Source organism: Hipposideros armiger, unplaced genomic scaffold, assembly GCF_001890085.2.
Source record: "Hipposideros armiger isolate ML-2016 unplaced genomic scaffold, ASM189008v1 scaffold_95, whole genome shotgun sequence".
Classification (NCBI taxonomy): domain Eukaryota; kingdom Metazoa; phylum Chordata; class Mammalia; order Chiroptera; family Hipposideridae; genus Hipposideros; species Hipposideros armiger.
In genome coordinates, this window is record NW_017731445.1 from 473,544 (window position 1) to 498,227 (window position 24,684).

The 24,684-nt window shown below is 41.4% G+C and overlaps 1 protein-coding gene across 1 annotated transcript in view; it reads right to left on the bottom strand.

Annotated features, from left to right (window-relative positions):
* Window positions 1-24,684, bottom strand: part of SLC1A1 (solute carrier family 1 member 1) — a 77,473-nt gene that overhangs the window by 11,840 nt on the left and 40,949 nt on the right. The window contains exons 3-8 of the mRNA XM_019645916.1: window positions 11,649-11,741; window positions 9,899-10,013; window positions 8,666-8,708; window positions 7,142-7,267; window positions 2,218-2,402; window positions 974-1,081 (exon numbers count right to left, since the gene is read on the bottom strand). Of these exons, the coding sequence (XP_019501461.1) occupies window positions 974-1,081; window positions 2,218-2,402; window positions 7,142-7,267; window positions 8,666-8,708; window positions 9,899-10,013; window positions 11,649-11,741 (670 nt within the window). The remainder of the gene's footprint in view (window positions 1-973; window positions 1,082-2,217; window positions 2,403-7,141; window positions 7,268-8,665; window positions 8,709-9,898; window positions 10,014-11,648; window positions 11,742-24,684) is intronic.

A 24,684-nucleotide genomic window follows, 5' to 3' on the forward strand; every position in this document is an offset into this window, starting at 1 on the left:
CTCAGCCTAATAAACCTCAGCCACATCACTGGCTGGACACAGCCCCTGGCCTCTCGTAAGGCAGATGGTCCCACCACCTTCCTTACCACTGGGGCCCTGGGACTTTACTAGCCTTCATACTGTAGGGACCCAGGCTTCTCCTCCCTTGGCTGTCAGGACTGTGCTTTTGGTAAACACAGATTAAAACCAAATGCTGTGCAGTGGAAATTCTGCAATGCAGTCAGTGTTTGGGGGCACTGACCCGTGGGAATAAAATTGATGATGCTTACTCATTCCCTCGGTCCATATTTCTCAGCTCATGTGATGTATCCTGCACCCGGCTAGATATCCAGGGGCACCATTTATAACCTATCCTACTATATCTCCCTTGAAGGAACCAATAACTGGGCTGTAATAAATATGCAAATTACCTGTCTCCTGCTGCCTTCCTGTTTTACACAATTCCTACCAGCCCGATGATGTTCCCAGCACCATCTCTGGCCCTCTGATGATGCATGGGGTGACAGTGGTCACCAGCCCCACCAACAGGGTTAGAAGGAACCAGCCATCACGTTCCTACTGGCTCTAGTCTGATTTCATTTAGGCCCTGCCTAATTTCTTTCAGATTCAGGGTACATGGGGGTTATTCTTACTTGTCCAGTGAGGAAGTGAAGGCCAGGAAAGCACCAAGAGAGGCTATCAGTGGGTTTTGCTCTTGTTTAAGAAAATTTTTTGAACACAACTAATAAAGGCAGTGACAAAGCCTGGTCCAGGCTGTTCTGCCAAGATCTGGCAATTAGCACAGTGTGCTCCACCTCCAGTACAGCTGTTAAAGGGCAGCCCTCCTCCCACTCCCCACACCCCCCTCCCTCGTCGCCGAACCCCATCTTTCCCTGCATGTGGGAGAGAAGCCGATTTTAACCAACTGAAACCCAGCCTCTCAGCAGCAATCCATTGGCTCAAATGAGGTTTCTGTTTCTTGAGGGTGACATACCCAGTCAGGACAGTGGCCATGTAAAGGCCTAGCTTGCGGAATATTTCCCAGTCTTCAACTTCTATGATCTTCCCGGCAATCAGGAACAAAATACCGAATGGCATGTAACTAGAAAGTAAGCACAACAAAGTCAGCAGGTGTTTTCTCAGAGTGGGATTGCTGGGGAAGCGACAAGCCAGTGCATGTGCCATGGCTTGGCACACACTCTCAGCTGGGAGGAGCCCAGGGTACACAGTGAAGCTGAGGCCTGTTTCAAGCTCTGGTGGACCACACTGGGTCCAGGTTTCAGCACCCGTGTGCACCCTCAATTTCACCCACTGAAGCTACCATAATGGGCCAGATGTGGCAGGAAGGTGTGGTTAAACTGGTGACATACCACTCCTCGCTCCCAGTACACAGACATTCTGCCGATCGTCACATCTGGGATCTCGCTACATGTAGCCTGACCCTCCAATTATGGTCACTAGGCTCTTCCTAGAACTGGTCATTGTGTTTCCCAGGTAGTAGTAACAACAACAGAGTTAGCAGTGGAAATGGTTGTAATAGTCTGTGGAGCTCTAATTACATGCCTTGTGCTGGGTGTAGTATTTTATAGGCATCAGTTCACTTAGTGCGTTCCTCCCAACCTTATGGGTGGATTGTTATTATCCTTTTTTATAGATGATGAAGCTGAGGTTCAGTGGGATTAAATGGTTGAAATAACTGAACCTTTTACGTCACCGTCAATGTCTACACTTTGGGGTAAATAATGGTAAACCAACTCAATATGAGCTAAGTGGGGCAGAGGTCTCCTAGGAAAGGTGGCCTTTTGGTTATCTCCAGGGACAAGGCAGACACTTAAGTGTTACCACTGATATGCTCACCCAGTGGATCAGTTACTGACTATGCTATACATCAGTTGTAAGTATTCTGAATATCACTTCTGCTGGGGGCCTCATAATGTGTATTCTGATATGCAGGGAACAGCTTCAAGTTATTCCTCCAATAGTTACTTCTTACATGAATGCTGGCTGCATGCAAGATTATCAAGGGCTTCAGTACAAAAGACAATGGCTGAAATTTAGACTTTGGGGAAAGTTAGTGAACAAAAATAGTATGTGGAATGATTTCATACTCTAGTGTCCTGATATTCAGTGTTTACCCTTTCTAGGGTGAGTCAGTTGAGACACATAGGACTCTTGATTCTAATTTTGAGGGGACAGTTGTCAGGGGAAGCAAGCTAGCATTAACGGGTGTCTGCTTACCACATAATGATCTGAACGATTTTCATGGTTGCGTCACTCAGAGCACTGAAGAAATCCACCAGAATCTGTCCCTTTTCTCCCATCTTTCCAATGACAAGTCCAAAGACGAGGCAAAAGACAATCAAGCCCAGGACATTTATGCCATCTGAATACTTGCCTACGACTTTGTATTCCTTTGTTTTGTTCTGTGGATCAAAATCAAGAAAATATATTGATGTACGATTATAATCTTGTTTGGATGCATAGGCATTGAAATGATAGCCAAACATAATAAACTAGTGATCTACCAGAGTCAACTTGGGGAAATAGACACCAACCCCCACCCCCCCTTTTTTTTCTTTTTCTCTCTCAACAAATCCATATTTGAATATTTCTTTTGAAGATTTCTTATTCTGGGATGTTTTACATTTTTAATAAAAACTTTAGAATCAAGAAAATTTTCAGAATTATTTTAACTACTACCTACATTTGGAGGTGGTGTAAAAAAAGATAGGAATTAATAATATAGGAAGCACAAAATATTTACCAGTGTGGACATTTTACTGTTTTATCCTGATAATAAGGCACAGGAACATTCTTTACTGCCTTTAATCTTGAATGACCAACAGGATTTTGGAGACATGAAAGTTAACCAGATTCCTACTACTGTGAACCATTTCTTTGCTTTATCCTGGGTGAGAACAGCATGTGATTTACTGAGTGATTACTTAATCTGAGTAGTGCAGCATGAGACTTACTGAGAAATTTCATAAGGGGATAACATAACTTGATGAACCCCTGGGGTACCAGTCATTTAATTATGATTTGATATGATCAAAATATTTATCAAGCAGCTGTAGCCAACTGCACTGGCTACAGCGTAAGGTCTTAAAGCGCAGCTGAGAGACAAAACTAACCATGAGAAACACGAGCCAATGATAGCAAGATGGTGGTAATTAACTGCACAGCCAAGCTGTGGGTTATAGGCATCATATGGAGACTGGGAACATGAACGAGGGCTGTGAGGTTAGGAAAAGCTAGGCCTGAAGAGTAGGCAGCCAGGAGATGCAAACATACTCCCCCTAAAATGGTAAGCAAAGGCAAAGGTCATCATGCACTGGATCTCTGTACCCTGCTTGGATAATTTACCCATCTTTTCATCCCTATTGTCATATACAACACTCTTCACATGAGGGCAGATGCCACACCTGTCTTTTCACTATTGTAACACCAATGCTCAGAAAATCTTTATGGAACCACATCACAAGGCAGGAATAAGGAGTGATGGAGGCGGGCCTGGATAGAATAGAGGCAGCCGCTGGGAAGTGAGCCTGAAAACTAGGGAGGAACCAGGTCACGGAGGACCACTGAACCTGTCAGAGGAGTTAAGGTTTTCTGCAGGAGGAAGTGGGCAGTCGGCTGTGGCCTATTTAATCTGAATTCTGAAGTCTACTGGATATTTGTCTTTTCCTTAAATTTTTCCTTCCTGGGTGAAGGCAGAGAACATGGAGGAGAAATCTACTACAGGACCATACATGTCTTACTTAAGAACCATACACTCTAGTCTGTCTTCAATGCTGAAATCCCAAAAGCTCTTAAAACCCATTGATTTTATCAATGAGTTTATGACAAACTCTTGGTGGCAAAACCTATCCTGAACTGAGACAAGGCTACTTATCATCTATTTCTCTTACTTGGCAGAATATTCATAAGTTTGTTGCAGAAATATCGATGTGCTTGATTCTTGAGTGTTGTTGCCAGTCCCACGTAAGGACAGTGCATGACATGAACACACACACATCCTGGCCTATCCAAAGTGAAAAACTCTGGACTCTGAACCACATCTGGGCAGAGAGTGTTGAATAAGAAATCGTGGGCCTGCATTCTGTGTTTATTAATCCTGCAAATCTAAAGCAGTTCCTGGGGTGCCCAACTCAACTCTCAGGGGTGGCAGAGATATAAAGGCAACAGGGCTCATTGTTTTCTCTATGTGGTTCAGTTGTTTCTCGGTAGTTATGTTCTATAAAGTGGTCACCAACACTAAATTAGTGAATATTGAATCATTGTTCCTAGGGGAAATGTATGATTACGTACCTGGGAACTAATATGCACAACATTTTTGTCAATAATGTAACCTTGCTTTATGCATGTTTCTGTTCAAAGATACCTTGTTTAACATATATTATTGTGTCAACACTGAACTCACAACCAACACACTATATAACTCATGCCTAAATGAAGCTTATTTAACAAACATATATTCTCCTTAAGGCATATCATACATAGCATTCTTGTGTTTAGGAACCATAGACATAATATTGGAAGTCCCTGCTGCAGCAATCAGGTAAGAGAAAGAAATAAAAGGCATCCACATTGTGAATGATGAAGTTAAGTTGTACTTTCTGCATATGACATGATTCTTTATACAGAAAACCCTAAAAACTCCACCAAAAAACTATTAGAAACAATAAGCAAATACAGTAAAGTTTTAGGATACAAAATCAATGTACAAAAATCCATTGTGTTCTTATATACTAACACAGGAATTTCAGAAAGAGAAATGAAAAAAACAATTCCTTTTGCAATTGCAACAAAAAGAATAAAATACCTAGGAATAAACTTAACAAAGGATGTGAAGGACCTATACACTAAAAACTATGAGACATTATTAAAAGAAATTGAAGAAGACACAAAGAAATGGAAAGACATTCTGTGTTCATGGATTGAAAGAATCAACATAGTTAAAATGATCGTATTACTCAAAGCAATATACAAATTTAAAGCAATCCTCATCAAAATCCCAATGGTATTTTTTAAAGATATAGAACAAAAAAATCATCAGATTTGTATGGAATCACAAAAGACCCAGAATATCCAAAGCAATCCTCAGAAGAAAGAACAAGGCTGGAGGTATCACACTCCCTGACTTCAATTTGCACTACAATGTGACAGTAATCAAAACAGCATGGTATAGGCAGAAAAACAGACACACAGACCAATGGAATAGAATTGAGAACTCAGAAATAAACTCATATACATATATATATATATATATATATTTCAATCAAGGAGCCAAAAACATACAATGAAGAAAAGAAAGCCTCTTCAATAAATGATGCTGGGAAAATTGGAAAGCCACATGCAAATGTGGCTGTCACCATATACCAAAATTAACTCAAAATGGATCAAAAGCTTGTTGGAGAGGCTGTGGAGAAAAATGAACCCTCATACACTGCTGGTGGGAATGTAAACATAAGACCTGAAACAATAAATTGCATAAAAGGAAGCACAGGTACTAAACTTATAGATCTTGATTGGGTTCAGAGAGGATTTTATGAATTTGACCTCAAAGGGAAGGAAAGTAAAAGCAAAAATAAATGAATGGGACTATAGCAAACTAAAAAAGCTTATGCATAGCAAAAGAAAACCATCAACAAAACAAAGAGGGAACCAACCAAATGGGAGAAGATATTTGCAAACAACACCTTCGATAAGGGGCTAATATCCAAAATATATAAAGAACTCATATAACTCAACAAAAAAACAAACAATCCAATTAAAAATTGGTAGAGGACCTGGACAGACACTTCTTCCAAGAAGACAAACAAAGGACCAACAGATATGTGAAACAATGCTCACCTTCACTAGCTATTAGGGAAATGCAAATCAAAACCACAATGAGATATCACCTCACACCTGTAAGAATGGCTATCATCAACAAGACAAGTAATAACAAGTGTTGGACAGGCTGTGGAGAAAGAGGAACCCTTGTATACTGCTGGTGGGAATGTAAATTGGTACAGTTGCTATGGAAAACAGTATGGATATTCCTCAAAAAATTAAAAATAGAATTACCATACGACCCAGTAATCCTTCTGTGTATCAACCCCCAAAATTCTGAAAACATTTATCCATAAAAATATATGTGCCCCTATGTTCACTGCAGCATTAGTCACTGTGGCCAAGACATGGAAACAACCAAAGTGTCCTTTGATACGTGATTGGATAAAGAAGATGTGGTACATACACAAAGGGTGCCAAAAAAATGTATACACATTTTAAGAAAGGAAAAAACTATTAAAATTTTAATAATATATGCCAATAACAAAAGATGAGATGAATACAAGTCATGTGTATACATTTTTTTGGCACCCCTGGAATACAATGGAATATTATTTGGCCATAAGAAAAGATGAAATACTGCTATTTATGACAACACGGATGGATCCTGAGATTATCATGCTAAGCGAAATAAGTCAGACAGAAAAAGTCAAGAACCATATGACTTCACTCATTTGTGGGATATAGAAGTGAAAGCAACAAATGAACAAGACAAACAAGGAAACAAAAACTCATACATAGCCAATAGTTTAGTGGTGACCAGAGGGTAAAGGGGAGGGGGATGGGAGAAGAAGGAAAAGGGGGTTAAATATATGGTGATGGAAGGAGAACTGACTCTGGGTGGTGAGCACACAATGCAACATATAGATGATGTATTATAGAATTGTACACTTAAAACCTATATAATTTTACTAACCAATATCACCCTACTAAATTTAATAAAAATTAAAAAACATAAAAAGTAAAATCACCATGAAAAAGCACAAAAATGTGAAAATGGTGGCATAAGCACACAACATAAAGGGTACTTGTTTACAGTATGAGGGCTGAAGCAAGAAGGCCGAGCTTTGCTTTGTTCGGCCTCGGCTGCAAACATGTGCATCGGGTGACTTAAAAATTTCACTGCTTTTTGCATGTCTACAAATGACACAAAAGGGCCTTGAGTTTTGACTCTGAGGTTGCAAATACATTTTAGTGTGTAGGTGAATTCACAAATGGAGAATGCAATAATGAGGGTTGGCTGTATTTCCAGCTCCTGCTCACTCACGACTCAGCCTTTGCCTACCGGGGAAGAAATGCAGGCGACAAGCAAGGAAAACGGTACCTTGGAAATGGCAGTTGTCATGATGGGTGTGACAGATGCTTCCATCGTGACAGTTGTGACAGGTGCTTCTGTTACGTTCATCCCTGGCTCACTGGGAGGCTTCACTTCTTCACGCGTGGTTTTATACTGCAAGTTGGAGGGAAAAAAGGACAAAGAAGTAAATGAATAAGCACTGGAGGCTAAACCACAGGAATACGTTACTTTGACCAAAAAAGTGCCACTGAAGGGTTCTACTTCCGAGGGCTCTGTTAGCTCCAGGTTTTGACAGCACCTTCTATGAGGCTTTGGAACCAAAAGTGGGATTGAGTAATCCAAACCGCTTACTCCCACAGCCTGGATCATTCAATGATGTCAAAATGTTCTCTCATTTCCATAATAAAGGACAGATGAATGGAGCAATAATGTGAAAGAATGTATAGGTTTTCTTAGTAGGTGCTTTAACAGACAGACTCTACAGGGATCCTGTCCATCATTTTTTGTTCCTATTTATTTATTCATTTATTATGTGTAGTCTGGAAAATACACCTCATCCCTTTGATAAATGTAGTTACTATGACTTTAATAAACATCAACAATATGGTCGTTTCAAAATCAACAGTCCCCCTAGAGGGCTATTCCATGGGATTTCTGTTGAATCCCCTTCCTTCAGCCTTGTTTAGTTCTGCAGAGATTCAGCCGAGAGGTTTAAGAAAGAGCCAGTATACATCATGCCTGGCATAAATGTCACTCCTACACGGCCCTGCGAACACCAAGAACCTTACAAACGACCACTGTGGCTGAACTGCAAAGGCACCCCTGAAATAGAGGTGGTTCTGTGCTGCTTGGAGGTCGGCAGGGAGCAATTTAATTGCCATTTTTGTTGGTATACACAGAGGTCTCTCTGTTCACGTAATTTATGTAAATGAATTCAGCAGTTTGTGATAGACTCAGCTGTCTTAAGTGCATATATAAACAAGAGAAAAAAGCTCAAAGGAAATGGAGGGAAGCGATTGTTAAGCCTTCCTAGAGAAAAAATCATGGCTTTGTTACATTGCTCTGTAGAGTGCCTGCAATGGGGGGAGAATGATTAAGGAAAAGACCAAACACAAGGAACGCTAACTACCCACGTGAGGTAGACACTGATTTCCCCACATGAGGGAAAGGGAAGAGGAGATGCAGGGCTTTTTTTTTTTTTTTTACGGCATGGCACCTGCAGACAGTTACTTAACTGTCTTCACAAATATAATGTGGTTCTCCAAAAATGGGTACTAGAGGCCACATTTTAAAACACTCAATTGGTTGACAAGTTCCTGACTTGCTCCATTTGAGCTCTTGGGTGGGGGGGGGGACCATAATGAAAAAGGAGGCAGTGTAAGCCACACCAGGGATATGGAATAGAGGAGTCACCTGAAATGCCTCCATTCACAGGTGCATTTCCTGCCATTTTAGATGGGCTAATTCCATTCATTGGGTCAGAGCAGGAAAAGAAAACCTTAATTGGTAATGGGAAGAAAGGAGCAATTTGAGGGCAAAAGTCATTATTACCTGCTGAAAACAGGCTTGGACAAGGTTCTCAGGGAACATATTCCTGTTGGAGACATGAAAAGCAGTATTATGTTAAGGCAAAAGTGTTTGTTTGTCATAACCAATACATTGGTACACTGGTGGAAATGAGTGTAATATAGAATCAGTACTCTGGTTTCTCTTCTGGCTTCTCCTTTGCATAATGCTTCTTTGTATTAAGATTTATTTTTCCCTGCTAAGCTTCAACCAAGTAGAGAAAGCTCTCCTAACAATGTCACTTAGTAACTGATTCACTGAGTAACTGATATGCTTGCTGTCCTTGGTGAAACACTGTATTGGCAGGTGGACACTCACAGTTAAAGAGACTTCTACAATATTCTGCACATTTCTATTTTCATCGATGAGAATGTATGCTTACCAAGAGTCCATTGCATTTCTTCCCAAATTCTTTAGGTCACTTGCAATTATCATTGTAATTACTGAATTTAAAATTATGTAAATCAATGAAATAGGAGTGTGAAATGGAAGGTGTGGTTTCTATAAAAACAAAGCTGAGTGCCTGGAAACTCAATCAAGGCAAATGAATAAAATTTCTGTGGTTAAATTAGGTGTGGGAAGACAACTGAAATAAAAACTGGAAGGATTTGGCAGTCAGCTTTCTTTGCAATTTCTAAGGGTTTTCTTGCTCCATTTCATGGCAACTGAATCTGGAAATTGTAGATGATGCATTTATAAGGTCAGCATATGCAACAGAAATAATATGAAATTACAATCAACTGACACAAAGACCTTGACCCTACATCAAAAAATTGGCAGATAAATGCATTTAAGTTTTAAGTGTAAACAAAAAATTTAATGCATATCTGTTGTTTTATATGATTCTGTTTTAATTGTTATTTATTAACCAATTGCCAGCCTCGAATGCTTCTGATAAAAGGGTTTTTCCTGTACAATTAAAACATTTATTTCTTCAAGTGTGCTTCAGAACTGACCATGCAACCCAGCCTAACATCTTAATGCAACAAGTATACTTTCTGCATCTCTGTCCATCCTAAATCCTGATAGAGGAGCGTGTTTCTCTTGGAACCATGACCTGGCAAGCAGGACTGACTCTGTACTGTGCAGGGTCCAGGGCAAAATTAAAACACACAATTTAAAAATTATTAAAAATTTCAAGACAGCGACAGCTGAGCATTAAATCAAACATGGGGCCCTGTGTGACCAATGAAGCCATACTGCTGGCAAGACACTCACCTGATCAGGTCTAACATGGCATCCACCGTACTGACTTTAGGGCTGCTGCCCGTCCTGTCAATTTCATCCACTTTCTGGGTGACACCAGGCTGGATGCTCACCACAAGCACAATACCTGTGGCCAAGGATAGCACCCACAAGCATTAAGACCCTTCCAGAGCACCTGGCACCCCTAGCGCATCCTTCTTAGAATCAGTAGGCATAGTGGTATCAGGCAATACTGGAATGGGGACCCTGAGTCCAAAGAAGATGCTCAGTCTCAGCTGGGACCTCAGCAGCAGCCTTACTTTTCCATTTAAATAAAGCAGAAGGAACTCCCCCTGTGTTTTTCTTTAAAAGGAAGGGGCTACATTCCAGAATTGCTTCTGGAAACACCTGCTGATGAAAATTTTCTCTTTTCTTTAGCTTATGATGTCAGCCTAGGCAGGGGGTGAGGCTGATTTATTTTCCAATTCAAGGCACACGTTCAATATCTTTCTGCAACTCTTACCCACAGGTGCTGGTTATTTTCCTGAGGGTCATACAGATCAAGCCTTATTTTCCTTCCATATCACAAGCCTTCAAATATCTGGAAAGCTGTTGTGTAACTCAAAATAGGTTAGGGTTGGGAAAAAAAGTGTTGTTCCGTGTGACTTTCAGGGGATGGAATGAGGAAAAAATAGACAGGAGTTATGGGGAGATGGTTCTCACTATAAGGAAGAAGTGTCTAAATGGAGAGCATCTGAAAGTGCCTGTTTGGCCTTAGAGGTAACAGGCTCTGGTTGCTTGAGGTGATAGGTTGTAGGTCTAGACCAAGGCAACCGAGGTTGTTTGGAGAGGAATGAAGAAGAAAAATGTCCCCATTCCTTTTATCGCTCCTCCTAAGGGGAAAGCCAATCCAAGGGGTTAGGATGCTGAATGGGCAGTTTTGCTAGTAGCAGTCGTCACTGGGCAACAGAAGGGCCGTGAGTGGGCATGCTACACTCTTCCTTCTCAGGGTTGCAGAAAAGATATACAAAAAAGGGCTTTTTCCTTTGTGTTGGCCTCCCTCGGGAACCTTGTGAGATGTGGCTTTGGTTTAAGGCAGGGTTCAGGCCTTCCTAGGTCCCCTGGCCTAATAACTAAAACCTCCCCACTTCTTACCAATTCATTAAAGCAGAGCTGCAAGGGTCAAGCTGGTTGCACCTGAGTACATTCTCGTCCTCTCTTCTCACTCTGGGCATCCTTCACACTCGGTCACAAAGGATGGACCATACCTTCTTCACAAAGGAATTCCCAAGGTACAAGAGCAGCTATACTCTCTTATCAGAACTCCCTCCCTCTTTTCATATGGAATTTATACTTGGCAAGACTCTGTTAGCCATTAGCTCTTAGTACTATGTGAAATTTGAAATGAACTCAAATGCCATCTTTCTGGAAATCTTTTATAATGACTCAACTCTACTATTACTGACTAATAAGTTTAAAGATTGTATAAGCTCTCAACTTCACTTTCTTCTACCCCGTGATCCTGATAAGGCACAGAACTGTCACCCTCATTCTGTTTCTTACTGGAAACATTAGTGAAAAGTCTTGTGGCTGAAATTCAGTCAGTAGTCTATTTTCTTCATATAAAAGGGGCTGTGTAGGCTTCAAGCCAAAAAGCTTCATGGTAGTGTGACAATACTACTTTCTGATTTTTAAAAAAATTGTACATTTTAAAAAGCCCAACTACTTTTAAAAGAAAAGTCACAATTATGCAGAGGAAAAAGGATTCAGAAATAAACTTTACCTAGAATTACAGCAATGACAGTAGTACAGAAATAATATACGACAGCACGCAGACCAATTTTCCCGGATACGTTGGAATCCAATGCAGCAACACCTAAAAGAGGGGAGGGGGGAAAAGTCAAATTACATTGCTGTTTCAGAGACCAATTTCCAGGACTGGTGGTGATTCAGTCCTCCAGGTGTGAAATAAAGAGCTGAGAGCTATCTCTGGATCTGCTAGGCCTATCTTGCACATTTGTGTGGATAAGATGCAAAGGGCAAAAGCAGCACTTCAAAATTCCAAACAGTTCTCCTTCCATCACCATATGTTTCTGGGTGATGAACACACAACATGATATATAGATGATGTATTGCCGAATTGTACACTTAAAACCTATGTAACTTTATTAAGAATTGTCACCCCAATAAACTTTAATTAAAAAAAAAATTCCAAACAGAATTAAGAGATGGCAGCGTAGTGAGTGACCAGTTCCCCTTCTGGCGAATCCTCACTGCCTCAGCCCACAGTGAGTGCCCTGCCTTTGGCTTTCCTGGGGGGTAGGCATGAGACACAGTCAGAAGGAGTCCCCCCTCTACATTTGCTATAAGAACTTGATCAAGATTTGTACATCACTCAACATCCTTTGGGAATTCAGTATCAAGGAAAAGTTTATCTTGAAGAACTGAGGGAGTTATTTCATCACACAATGAAAATCGTATAACTCATGATTGTTTCCCCTTTTGCCTTTTCTGTCAGGAAGCTCCAAGTCAACTAAAAAGATAACTTTTACATGTGATTATAAAAGTATTATATGTTCATTATAATGATCTGAAAAATGAAAAAAAACAAAAAACAAAAAACAAAAATCAAGAAGACAAAAAAATCAGAAAACAAAAATCACTTCATCTCATCAGACATACTTAATCTTCTGGTGAATTTCTTCCAACATTTTTTCTCAACGTTTTGTAAACATAGCTGAGATGTTAGAGTTTTTATCTCTTTTTCTTTTTTTTTTTTTTTTAAAGATTTTTATTGAGGAATTGGGGGATGGGAACAAAAATCAAGAAGACAAAAAAATCAGAAAACAAAAATCACTTCATCTCATCAGACATACTTAATCTTCTGGTGAATTTCTTCCAACATTTTTTCTCAACGTTTTGTAAACATAGCTGAGATGTTAGAGTTTTTATCTCTTTTTCTTTTTTTTTTTTTTTTTAAAGATTTTTATTGAGGAATTGGGGGATGGGAACAGCGCTGGGGAACTGGGGGAAGGGGAACAGACAAGCCGCTGTTCCTTTGTTCCTTCTCTTTTTCTCTCTTTTTAATACTGTATTACATAAGCATTTTTTATTATCATAAATTCACCCTGAGGGTAATTTTAAAGGCTACATAATCTTCTGTCATGTGGCTATACCATAATGTATTTAATCATTTACTTACTGCTGGATCTTTACATAGTCTCAGGGCCACATTCAATAATAAGTCACAGTAATTTCATTAACCATCCTGGCTAACATATTTTCTTCTTCTTTTCATGATTTTCAAATTGCTTCTGGGTGAACAATTTTATTGTGTATGGCTTTGATTGTGATACACCTTAAAATTTCCCATTTTAAAGAGGCAGGATATAAATAAAACTTTCTGAGGGCACAGGTAAGACTTAAGAGATTTATGGCCGCATTGTTAGATCTAGTTTCAAATGGTCTTTGGCTGCCAATAAAATGAACATTGCCTGGACTTGCAAGAGTTATGCCAAGGATAGCTGTAGAGGTGGGAGGCATACATCCCTCCTTGCTAGAAAGCCTTGCCCTTCATCAAAGATGCTCGTGTAAGTGGAGTTGATGATGCAGCTCTAAGTGGACCGTTTCTATGTGGGACATGGGGCAAGCTGAGAAGCAACCAAACCATCTTTCTGCAAGCTGTCAGTTGGAGGTTTCATACTACCCTGCCCGATTTCCAAAAAGAGAATCACATTCTGAATTAAATGATCACCACAGAAAATGAGTTTTTGAGTCTGCAACATGCGTGAGTTGTCCCATAACTGTTTGCAAAACCTGCTACAGGGTAGCATGAAAAAAAAAGAGGTTGCCATGAAGCAACCCCAAGGAAAAGGCAGTAAACCTGTAGGCTACCAGCATGCACAAATAGTTTTTATACGCACTCCTCACACTGTAAAAGGCCTATCTATTTTTTTAAGTGACTGGAGGATTATGCTCCTCACATATAATGAAACATAGCTGATATACGAGAAAAATCTATAAGGAAGCAATCATCATTATGATGACAGAACAAGTCATCTCTCAGTCTAAACACGTCAGCCCTCTGGCTGTTGATTGCTCCTTTGGAAGTTAATGTTTTGAGAGAAGGGGCTCTGGCCTCTTTAGCAGCCACCTCAGGATGTTGAGGGCCCATTCGCCAACCTCCTGGATAAGACTGTGCAATTACCATATCCAGAGGGTGCCAAAAAATGTATATACATTTTAAGAAAGAAAAAAACTGTTTTAAGATTGTAATACTCAATATATACCAATAACAAAAGATGACTACAAGTCATGTGTATACATTGTTTTTGGAACCCATGGTATATAGATGATGGGTATATCGCAACAGGCATATCCTGGAGTAACCTTGATGATAGATTCTATTCTCTTCCTTTGGGAAAAATCCAGTTTGGTGTGCTGAGAAGGCTTTCTTTTCCTAATGGGACGACAATTAAAAATAAAAATTCTGCCATAAACAACAACAACAAAAAAACCCAAGAGACATTGAAGGCCATAATTCAGAAACAAATGGATTATCTCATTTTCGGTTTTGGTCTCTTAAAAAAACCAAACAAACAGCATAACAATAATGCATATTTATAAGTTTGCTAAGTATATTAGATGATTATAAAATGTGCCTATTCCATTTTAGAGCTCTGTGCATTATTTGGATAAACAATTACAATAATTACTTATAGCAATATGTTAGCTTAAAAAAAAAAGAAAATTAAGAGAACTCTGACTAACCTGTATAAGCACCTGTATTCCTGACCTAGTAGAGGATGTATTTTCAGATATACAAGTCTTTGGTAGATTCCCATTTAAGCAGCTCCCAGACCCTCAGGTGTTGACAAGTGACAGGCTCACAGGGTGGCTGCAGAACTGGTCTTGGGTATGTGTTTTGTATCCTTTTAGGATTTTCTTCCAGCAGTGAAACAAATTAAATCTTTGTGTGTAATTGTTTCCAACATATGTAAACGCGTCTTAATTTGTCTTAATGATTTCGCCATGGGCACCTTCTATTCCAGGACCCAGCTTCCAATAAAAGGCTTCATAATGATAAAATTTTCAGTGGAAAGATCTTCAACAAATACACCCCCAAAGCACATCTAAATGTGTGTCAGAGATTAGAAACCCATCAGGTAGTCTCCTTAGAAACCACTTTTACAGGGCAGTTTGGTTCGGTTTCCAGGGCAGCCACCCATGACAGACCTCCATATGAGAACACTTAGTGTATTAGAATATCTCTACCTCTTTTTTTTTCATTATTATGTATTCTACCCCATGCCTCCCTCCATCCTTTTTTCCTTAATGGCCACTCCCATGCAATTTTAATATCATAGAAAAATTTTACATCTGTTTATGTACTAAATGTATACTTGTGCTTTTTACATAAAAAGAGTAAGTTTCTCTCCCTTACTCCCCCAAACCAGCTTTTGTTGCCTTGGGGTGCTATTTCTCCTGTTGAGTCTGTGTGGTCTAGCTCAATGGATATGTCGTGTGAATGGAACCTTAATCTAGATGTTGGACTCTGAAGACGTGCCTCTCCCTCAGTTCCTCAGTCACACTAGCCACATTCCAAGTGCTCACTAGCCACATGTAGCTTGTGGCTACTGCAATGGACAGCACAAATAAAGAACATTTCTACCATCACAGGGAGTTATATTGGGTAGCGCTGGTCTAGAATTTGTAGCACATGGACAGAGCCAGTATGACAGTGGTTAAGAATATGGCCCCCATCACGTACTGGGGTAGGACAGATGACACACCCATCTTAGTTCCAAACAGGTGAAATATCACCGGGCTTTATCCTGGGGCTTTACTCTCAATAGCCACCTGGCTTCCTTGCTCTCAGGCCATGCCTTATGTCCTGCGAAGTCTAGAGGACAACCTCTCTTTATAGTCCACTCCCAGAATTCATTTCTTTTGGGACTGGATACCTACCCTCTGGGAGTTGAAGGAGAAGGGACTGTGCACTAATATATTACAAAGCAGGTGTGACAGGATCTCTATAGAAATCGAAGGTACTTAAAAACGTTTATGGCAATTGGACAGTGATCTTATATCTGTTCAGTGTAATAACCAAAAATACGGCTAGCGTTTTGTATCTTTGTTTTGTATATCTTTTTCTAGTAATTCATTTCATTATAGTTTACAAAGATTATTGATTGGAGACAGATTAGAAACGTAAAAAAGTGTATCTTTTCCATCCAGTCTAAAAACTAGATGCTTTGCGGAGCACTGGTGCAGAGGACAGGTGCTGGGAGCTTCCAGAGGAGACGAAGGTGTCACCTGGCTGAGGTGACTAGGAGCCGCTTGCAGCAGGTGGCACTTGGATTGGGCAGAAAAAGATGAGTAGGATTCTGACAAAGCTTCTTTGCTTGATCACACTTTAGTCTGGCTTATGGACCTTCTCCTAGGCCCATCTGTGTACTTCTTTGTAAAATCCAGTTTTAGCAAGAACCCTGCTAAGTCAGTTTATCTAGAACCCCCTACCCTGATATCTGATCACCTTTGGTATCTGATCACTCTGGATATCTGATCAGGTGATCAGATATTGTCCTCCACTATCCCCCAGGTGATGTCTGATCACCCTGGCCTATCTTCAACAAGATTCAGGTCAGTTTAGCCAGAATCCCCCTTACCCCGGAAGTTTCCTCTAGTAATTTTCCATCCACTGCTCTTGGGGTCTTCCCGGTCCTGCTCTTGGCCATCAATTCCCACTTGCCCATGCTGTGTTCAGAGTTGAGCCCAATCTCTCTCCCCCACTGCCAAATCCCATTGCCATGGTCCCGACACCTATTTTGATGGTCCTGAATGAAGTCTGCTTTATTATCTTTTACCAGTGTCACTGAATTTTTTTTTTTTCTTTACCAAGTCCAGTTACCAGTGAGCCCAAGGCTGTCCTTTAAAACCAGGGACAGTTTTGAGGTGGGGCTGTTACCTAGAAATACAATCCAAAGTTGTCCTTGGAAGTTAGGGGTACCTGCTACCTCTTTATATTAAGAAACCACACTTGCTTTTTCACCTCATCAGAAGAGGCTGTGATGAGCTGGGGTGCTGGCTTCTGGCCAACACAGTAATAATCTATTTGAACTTTTTATAAAAACACTACAAAGAAAGCCGTTGTCGTTTGCTAAACAATAGCATGTTTTAAAAATAAACACCCAAGAGCAAAAGACTCCTTTGAGAGCTCTCTTTGTTCTCCACTGGAGAACAAAGTTTTTATGACCGTCTCTCCCCCTAGTGATTAAGGTGTCAGAATTAACTCCATTATTGGAAGCTTTTTTTGGTCTGGTATTTGATGGGGCTTCACAATGGCGAATGGACACAACATGCAGCAGAGAAGCCAGCAGCATGGAGAGAAACAAGCATGGGCTCTGGTGGGACAGACTGGGCTCAAGTCCCAGCTTTCTCCTCCCAGACTCAGTTTCCCCATCTATCAAATGGAGGTTTTCAATGCCTCTACCTCCTAAAGGGTAATTGTGAGGAGTAAAGTGAACAACTTCATCTTGCACAGCTGTCATGGGGATTAGAAATAATACCTATAACACGCCTAGTCCAGTGCCTGGAACTTAATTTGTACTTAGTACATAGCCTCCATTATTATTGAATGAAATGATCATATGAAGTATGTCACTGGACAAATGGAAGGCACTTAAGTGTTAACTCATTCATTCCCTCACTCCTTTCATAATCCCTCTGTATTTCTTCATCACATGGTCCCTAAAGAGATCTTTTAAAAACATAAATCAGGCCATTTCACATGCAGGTATATAACCCTCCAATGGCACTTCAGATAAAACAGAAAATCCTTACCCCAGCTAATGAGACCCTGCAGGAAGGCTGCTTGCCTGCCTCCCAGTCCCACCTTGTGCCACCTTCCCCTGGCATCACCCTCCTCCAGCCCTCTTCTGGAGCAGACCAAGCTCCTGCCCATTCCAAGGCTGTTATAAAGACTCTTCCTTCTACTGGACCGCTTTTTCCTACCCTTCCTTTGGCTACTTTCGAGTTATTTCATCAGAGTCCTTCCCCGAGTCTCCACGCTGAATCAGGCTCTCCAGTTTTCCACACTTGGCATGCTGCTCATGTCATGTTTCACGTTTTTTGTCAATGGGTTCATTTAACATCTGTCTTTCTCACTAGACGAGAAGCTCCTTGCTGGCAGACCTAGCTGTTCATCAGTATGCCCTCACATCAGAGGAGCTCTGTAAACGTGTGGGTTGAAGGAACAACCTAGTTATCTATGTATGGCTACCTGTCCCCAGGCCCCTCTGTCTAGGCTCTGGTCCCTGAGCGCAGTCCCTGGAGCAGAATGTTCAGAATGAAACTTGAGACTGCGTCAGTCCCAGGTATTATTACCCTTAGGCTCTGTGTGGTCTTGGAAAAGCAGCTTAATCTCTCTTCAACTTCCTGTTTCCTCATCTCTAAAGATAGAAGTAAGATCCCACCTCCTGTACTCTTTTACTGGATTGCTATGAGGATTAAATAAATTCATTCCCAGGGAAAACAAGGCTAGCTATGACCTCACTTTGTTAATCTAGGGCGCAGGGGAATCTGCAGCCCGGATTAATGCCCCTTGGGTGTGAAAAGGGAAGAGGAGAGGCAGAGGGGAACATGCAAAATATATTTCTGTGCATGCCTCACCTAGAACATCTATTTTTCTTAAAGACTTTAATGCAAAGAACTCCCTTAAAATAGGTTCCATCACCGCTGTAGGCTATTCTGTGAAGTTAACGAAATAACCTGGTCCTCAGTCAGAACCAACTAAAGTTTGCAGCCTCTGTCAGCAGGTTCACATTTGATGTTCAAAACGTGTCAAGAAGCAGCGGGCTGGTCTCCTGCTTCCTCTGCAGTCTGGAGAGCTGTTTTAACACTTTTTTTTGCACCACAGAGTGTGGTGGTATTTGTACTGGGACCAATTTCTTAGAAGACCCCATGAGTTTTTCTAGGAAGCTTATTGTCTAATAAAAGCATTAAGCATCTCTCAGGATCTGAGGCACTCTGTCATTTCCTTCAAAGCCCGTATCAGTGCTTTGACATCAGGAGAGCTAAGAGCTCAGTGAAACTTTTCTGGTTTTCTATCACAGCCTGATTGTTACCAGGCTCTGTCTTTCCTTCTCCTTATCCTATAAAGTTGATAGCTCAGGCTTCTGGGTAGAAGCCTGGGTGAAGTTCACTGGTATGCTGGTGAAGTTCATCAACCAGGGGCAAAGCAAGTGTTTTTATATTGTTTTCATTTCTAGAATGAATGCATTGTGTACACGCCTATGTGTACAGCTCAATTCTAATATCGGCCCTGTAGCTTCTGATGCCAAGGCAGGGACTTTCTAGAAATTTCTGTGGATGAAAAAGAGGTTCTACAGAAAGTAACCTCGCAGGGTGATCTGATCATAAATTCCTAACTGGGCAGGTCATGGTGGGTAGCCAGGCCCCAGGCATATCACTTTTTAGTAAAAGGTCTATCTTTGCCTTAAGCAAGCCCTGTCCATTGTTTCTGTGCATCTAGGTTAGCACACTTTTGAAATAAGCATAAGTACCCGCAAGAGAGAAACTGCCAAACTGTCATTCCCCGAAGCACTTGAGATCTTGCTTCCTGGCATATGTTGTCAGTTTTGGCTCAAATAAACTCTTACAGAAATTCTCTACAGGTTTGGATGTTTCTTAACGTTGACACTTCTGACAGTATTAGACAAAACAGTAAATGAAAAAAACGATATAGCATTTTAAATGCACCATCAACAGTACTATTATTTCCCTATTTTACAGTTGAGGACAAATACCTTGTTCAAGGTTTCACAGCTAGTAAATGGCAAAGCCAGGATTCAAACCTGGGCAGGCTGGCTCCTATATCTGTGCTGTTAACCACTAGACTCCTGTCCCTCTCTCTATCTATATCTATTGATACTAACAAAGATCTATATCTATTGATACTGACTCAAGTTTGGTCAGGCTCCTGAACCTTTTCGTAGGCCCATTTATGCTTTCTTGTAAAATCTAGTTTTAGCAAGAACCATGCTAAGTCATTTTAACCAGAACTCCACCGACACCTTGTATCAATATTAATATCTAATCAGGTTCCTTATCCTCTGCCATTCCCCTTGATGTCTGATAACCCTGGCCCATCTACAGCAAGAATCCTCCTTACCCCTGGTGCTTCCTCTTAGTAATTTTCCATCTCCTGACCCCCTACCCTGCTCCTTGGCCATCAAGTCCCACTTGCTCATGCTGTATTCATTCAGAGTTGAGCCCAGTGTCTCTCTCCCACTGCAAAAATCCCTCTGCAGTGGTCCCTACACCAATCACAATGCGCCTCGATAAAGCCTGCCCTGCCATCTTTAACGTTACTGAATATTTTTTCTTGTACAATACTTCCCCACCTGAAGACTGTTCAGGGTGTCCCTTTGGAGAGAAGGGCACAGGGAGGAGTCACTGATACATCTTGCTTCCCCACGCCCACAGGCTCAAGTCCAGGGCCCTCAGGAAGGCGCACAACCCCAGGAAGCCACATGCTCACCCTTCCATTCCCATTCCTCCTCCCCACGTCTCCAGCATTTCAATCTCACTGTCCTCCCAAGATGCCATGCCTTCTGCTATTTTCTTCTGCCTAGAACGCCCACCCCACTTCCTCTGATTCCTATCTTTTCCTTAAAACTCCACGCCAGTGTCCCCTTCACTGTCCTCATTCCCACAAATTAGTTATCACACAGAATTGCAATGTACTCAGTTTCTTGCGGGACAGGACTTCCTTTTATATCTGAGTGCCTAGCACAGAGCCCGAGACATCGAAGCTGGAATGAATGAATGAATGAATGAATGAATCAATAGTCCCTGCATTCAACACATAGGAGATTCCTTAGAATCCCCTCATGGTTTTGCACTCTTTTTTTTTTTTTTTAAGAGACAAAACCAAGTTAATTCATAGTGAAACAGAGCTGTGAACCCGTTTAGTACCAGTTTAGGCAGAAAGAAAGCTCATTCGTGGTGGATTCTCCAGGCTTCACTATCTCAGAGAGAGACTGAAACAGGGCACATTGAATGAAGTGGCATGTTTGTTATGGAAACTCCATTCCTTATACACTATGTGCCCCTTCCTTCTCTGGAGAAAAGGCATTATAGAAATCTAATTAATATAATAAATCCTCTGGCTTCAGTAGTTGCATTCTAACTCAACACAAATGTGTTGAGGGTCTTAGGGAACTGTTTAGTGCATGTGTGCAAACTGCTTAGGCCGCCTTACATTCTTGGTTCCCATACAACGCTGGGGAAAGAAAAAGGAGGTACTCCTTGAAATGCAGGCAGAGCCCAGTGATTTCAGATGCTGCAAATGAGGCAAGATGTTCATTCTTAGCTTGTATAACCTTATGCTCCAGCATGGAGTTTTAAGTTTGTAAGTCACTTTGAAATGGCAATTTTCATAGAGACTTAACTATATAAAATCACAATGTTTCAAGAAAAGCATGCATACTTCCCACCATATCTGAAGTTGACATTACATGCTCTTAGCTACCTAATAGTGAGCTGTACAACCAACAGATATATGCATTGTCAACTTATACCTTCTTGTCAACAAGGGAACTCATGGACCTGGCCAGCAGAAAACCTGGGGTCCATGATCACGGGAGTGGCCGGAACCTTACCCTCTCATAGGTGCTTTTTTGTTAGTCTTCACACAGTTGGGGTTAAAAATGTTTGTTGAATTAAACTGAACCCCGTTTCAGGGAGACTCATGGCACAGTTCTTTCCTGGGGGATGTGGGACAGTTTCCAGGCACATAGCTGCTTATGAGTAAATGAATGCATATCCTTAAAAAAATTCCTTCCCAAGCCCAAAGGATCCAAGTGTGTCACTCCTGCAAAGCTTGAATTTAAATATAGAAGTCTCCCAAAACCTTGACTGACTTCACTTTATCCTGCTCCATCTTCCATTTTTCAGTGTCTCTTCAGGGCCTTTACACTCATTGCTTGGTATGAGTCTGTTTGGTATGTTGGTTTATTGGATTCCACCTTAACTATAGATTGTATAATGAGAGTCAGAATCTAATCTTATCTTTCATCTCAGAAGAGATCAGCTGCCAGCTGGCCTCCTGTTTTGGAAATAAATATTTTATTGGTATACAACCACACCCAACATTTACATATTGTCTATGGTGGCTTTTCTGTAAGCTATTGGGTTGGCGGAAAACTCATGATGCATTTTTGCAACGAGAAACAGAAAAAATACATCATGACTTTTCTGACAACCCAATAGTTGGGTAGCTGAACAGAGACCCCACAGCCTGAAAGGCCTAAAAAATTCACTGTCTGGCCCTTTACAAAAAAAGCTTACAGACCCCTGCTTGAAAAGAAACTTGACTCACGTATGTAGCCTACATCTGGCTGTTTCATAAATACTGTTTATATCTAAGCCTTTGTTAAAAAGTTGTGCACAACTTCTGCCCTGAGAGGTGAGATCAAGCCCTAAAAAATTTGAAATCCTGACGCAGAAGTTGGAGTAACAACCATGTAAAAGTTTGGAACAATTTTTTTTTTTTAATCATCTTCCAAGAGTGGAGTCTTAAATTTATCTTTGGAGAAGCTCCCCACAAATATAAATCCATTACCCAACCAGTGCTCTTGCGGAAAATGAAAAGTCTTCCACAAACACATCACAAAGGTTTTCTACCGAAGTCTTCAGTACTAGGACCCAGGGACTCTGTGGCTTGGGGTGGAGGGAAAGGAGGGAGTTTTCTCGGCTTGGTATAAACTTAGAATGCATGGAGCTGCAAACTGGTGTTGTTTCTTGAGGAGCCAGCATTTGTAGGGAATCCAGAGTAAGATGCCACAGGAGTGGGTAGCAATGGACATCTTACTCTGGAGGGTGAACTGGGCACGGGAGCGGGAATGGACTTGCTAAGTCCATGGGGATGCTAATTCCTGCAAGCTGGGTGGCCATGCCAGCACCCAGCAGGTACTAATAGTATCCTTTCTAGTGTGAGTCTCTAGTGTGAGGGGGGTTTCCTCTGAAGTGGGTATTCCACAGTGGCAACCATCCCAGGAAGAGGCTGCTCTGGGGCCAGGACAGGAGGACTGGTGTGACAAACTTCTTAGAATAGTATCGGGTGGTGAGGTATGAGGTGCAGCAATGTCTGGATCATTGTCATGGGGAGGGGTAAGGTGGCCCCAGCTTCCTGGAGGTAGGATGGCAGCTAAGCAGAGGGGCAGTCCTCTAAAGGGACCCTGGGGCTCTCAGAAGAGTCCCTTCAAGGAGCAGCTGGAGGTCACCATCGGTGTTTCACTTGCTTTTATCCCCCAGCCTCTCATAAAACTTCATCCCAAGGAGCCTGGTCTCAGATACGCTATGAAGAATTAAGTTCTCATTTCTATCTTAGGATGGGGGAGCAAAAGAGGGGAGCTCCCCAGAATCAGAGGGGTGACAGCAGCCACAGGAAACATCAGGGGAGGCAGCTGTGCCCAGCGGAGTACTTCTGGCCCAGGTGGCCGTGGCAAAGGGGCTGGAGTGGAAGAGGTGGGGACACCCTCCCAAGCACAATAGACACAGCATCCTGGAAAGATGCTCAGGGAAGCTCTGGGAGCGGGAGCCGAGGGGGGCTGTTCCATTTCTGTGCTGCTTGTAGGAGGCTCAAGTCATCATAATTGTGTGTGAAAGAAAATGTGACCTGAATTTAAACTTACTGGCTGGTGAGACCTGGCCCAGGATTTTGCAGAGCTACAATTCTCAGGCATGCTCATAAGCCATTTCTCTTGCTATTTCCCTTGTGGTCTGATATAAATACAGCTTTCAAACCTAAATGCTAACAGGGCTCAAGCAGAGCCATTCTGCTTATGGCGCGAGTATGGCCCTCAGGATGTAAGTTATGGGTAGAATTCTGTTAGTGCCTACACCGTCTCTGAAAATGCCTTGAGATTATGTCTTTGTGCCTTCTCTCTCTCTTTTTTCTGTTTTAAAGCAAATTCCAGGCATTGTCATTTCATGCGTACATTATCCCATGTGCATTAAAAAATAAGAATGTTTTCTTACATAACTAAACACCATTGTCACCACTAATACAATTATCAACTATTTCTTGATACCATCTAATAGCCAGTCTCTATTTAAATTTCCCTAATTCACATGACATCTCACCCTCACCATCACATGAAGAGGGAGTCTTCCTGTTTTTTTTAAAAAATAGCTATAATGTAAGTATTTTTATGTCAGCAGAAGCTTTGACAGCAGAGGGTTTTTTCCTACTTGTTAATCTGGTGAGAGTTTCCTTTATGCAGAACTGCACCAATTATTAGTCTTGGGTCTCAATTTTTGCTGTCTCTATCTCTAATTTATGTATCCTTAGGGCTCATTCAACTCTCCCCAGCTTTCAATATGCATCCTCCATTGGCCTCATTCATGGATAAAATAAGCTATTGATCTGCTGGCTTCTGAAATGTGAGAGCTCCTCCAGCGAGGTTCCTGAGTATTTTCTAACTACTGCTTTAGCCTCCTGACAGCGCTGGGTGGGGAGGCTGAGCGCCATTGCAGGGTCTAGGGAAGGAAGCCCACCAGGTTAAAGGTGGGGCTGAGTTGCAGGGATGGAGCAGAGCTGGGGAGGCGGGGAGCGGGGAACCCCCAGAGGCAAAGCTGGAGGAACACAAGGCAGAATCCATCCCACTTTTTTTTTTTTTAAAACACACACAAAAAAGATTAAAAAAAAAAAGAAAATACAAAATAAAAACAAACAAAAGTAACATATGTTTGCCTTAAAAATGTAAAGAAAACCCAATAAATCACATTTTCGTACTATCCAGATCTAACCGTTG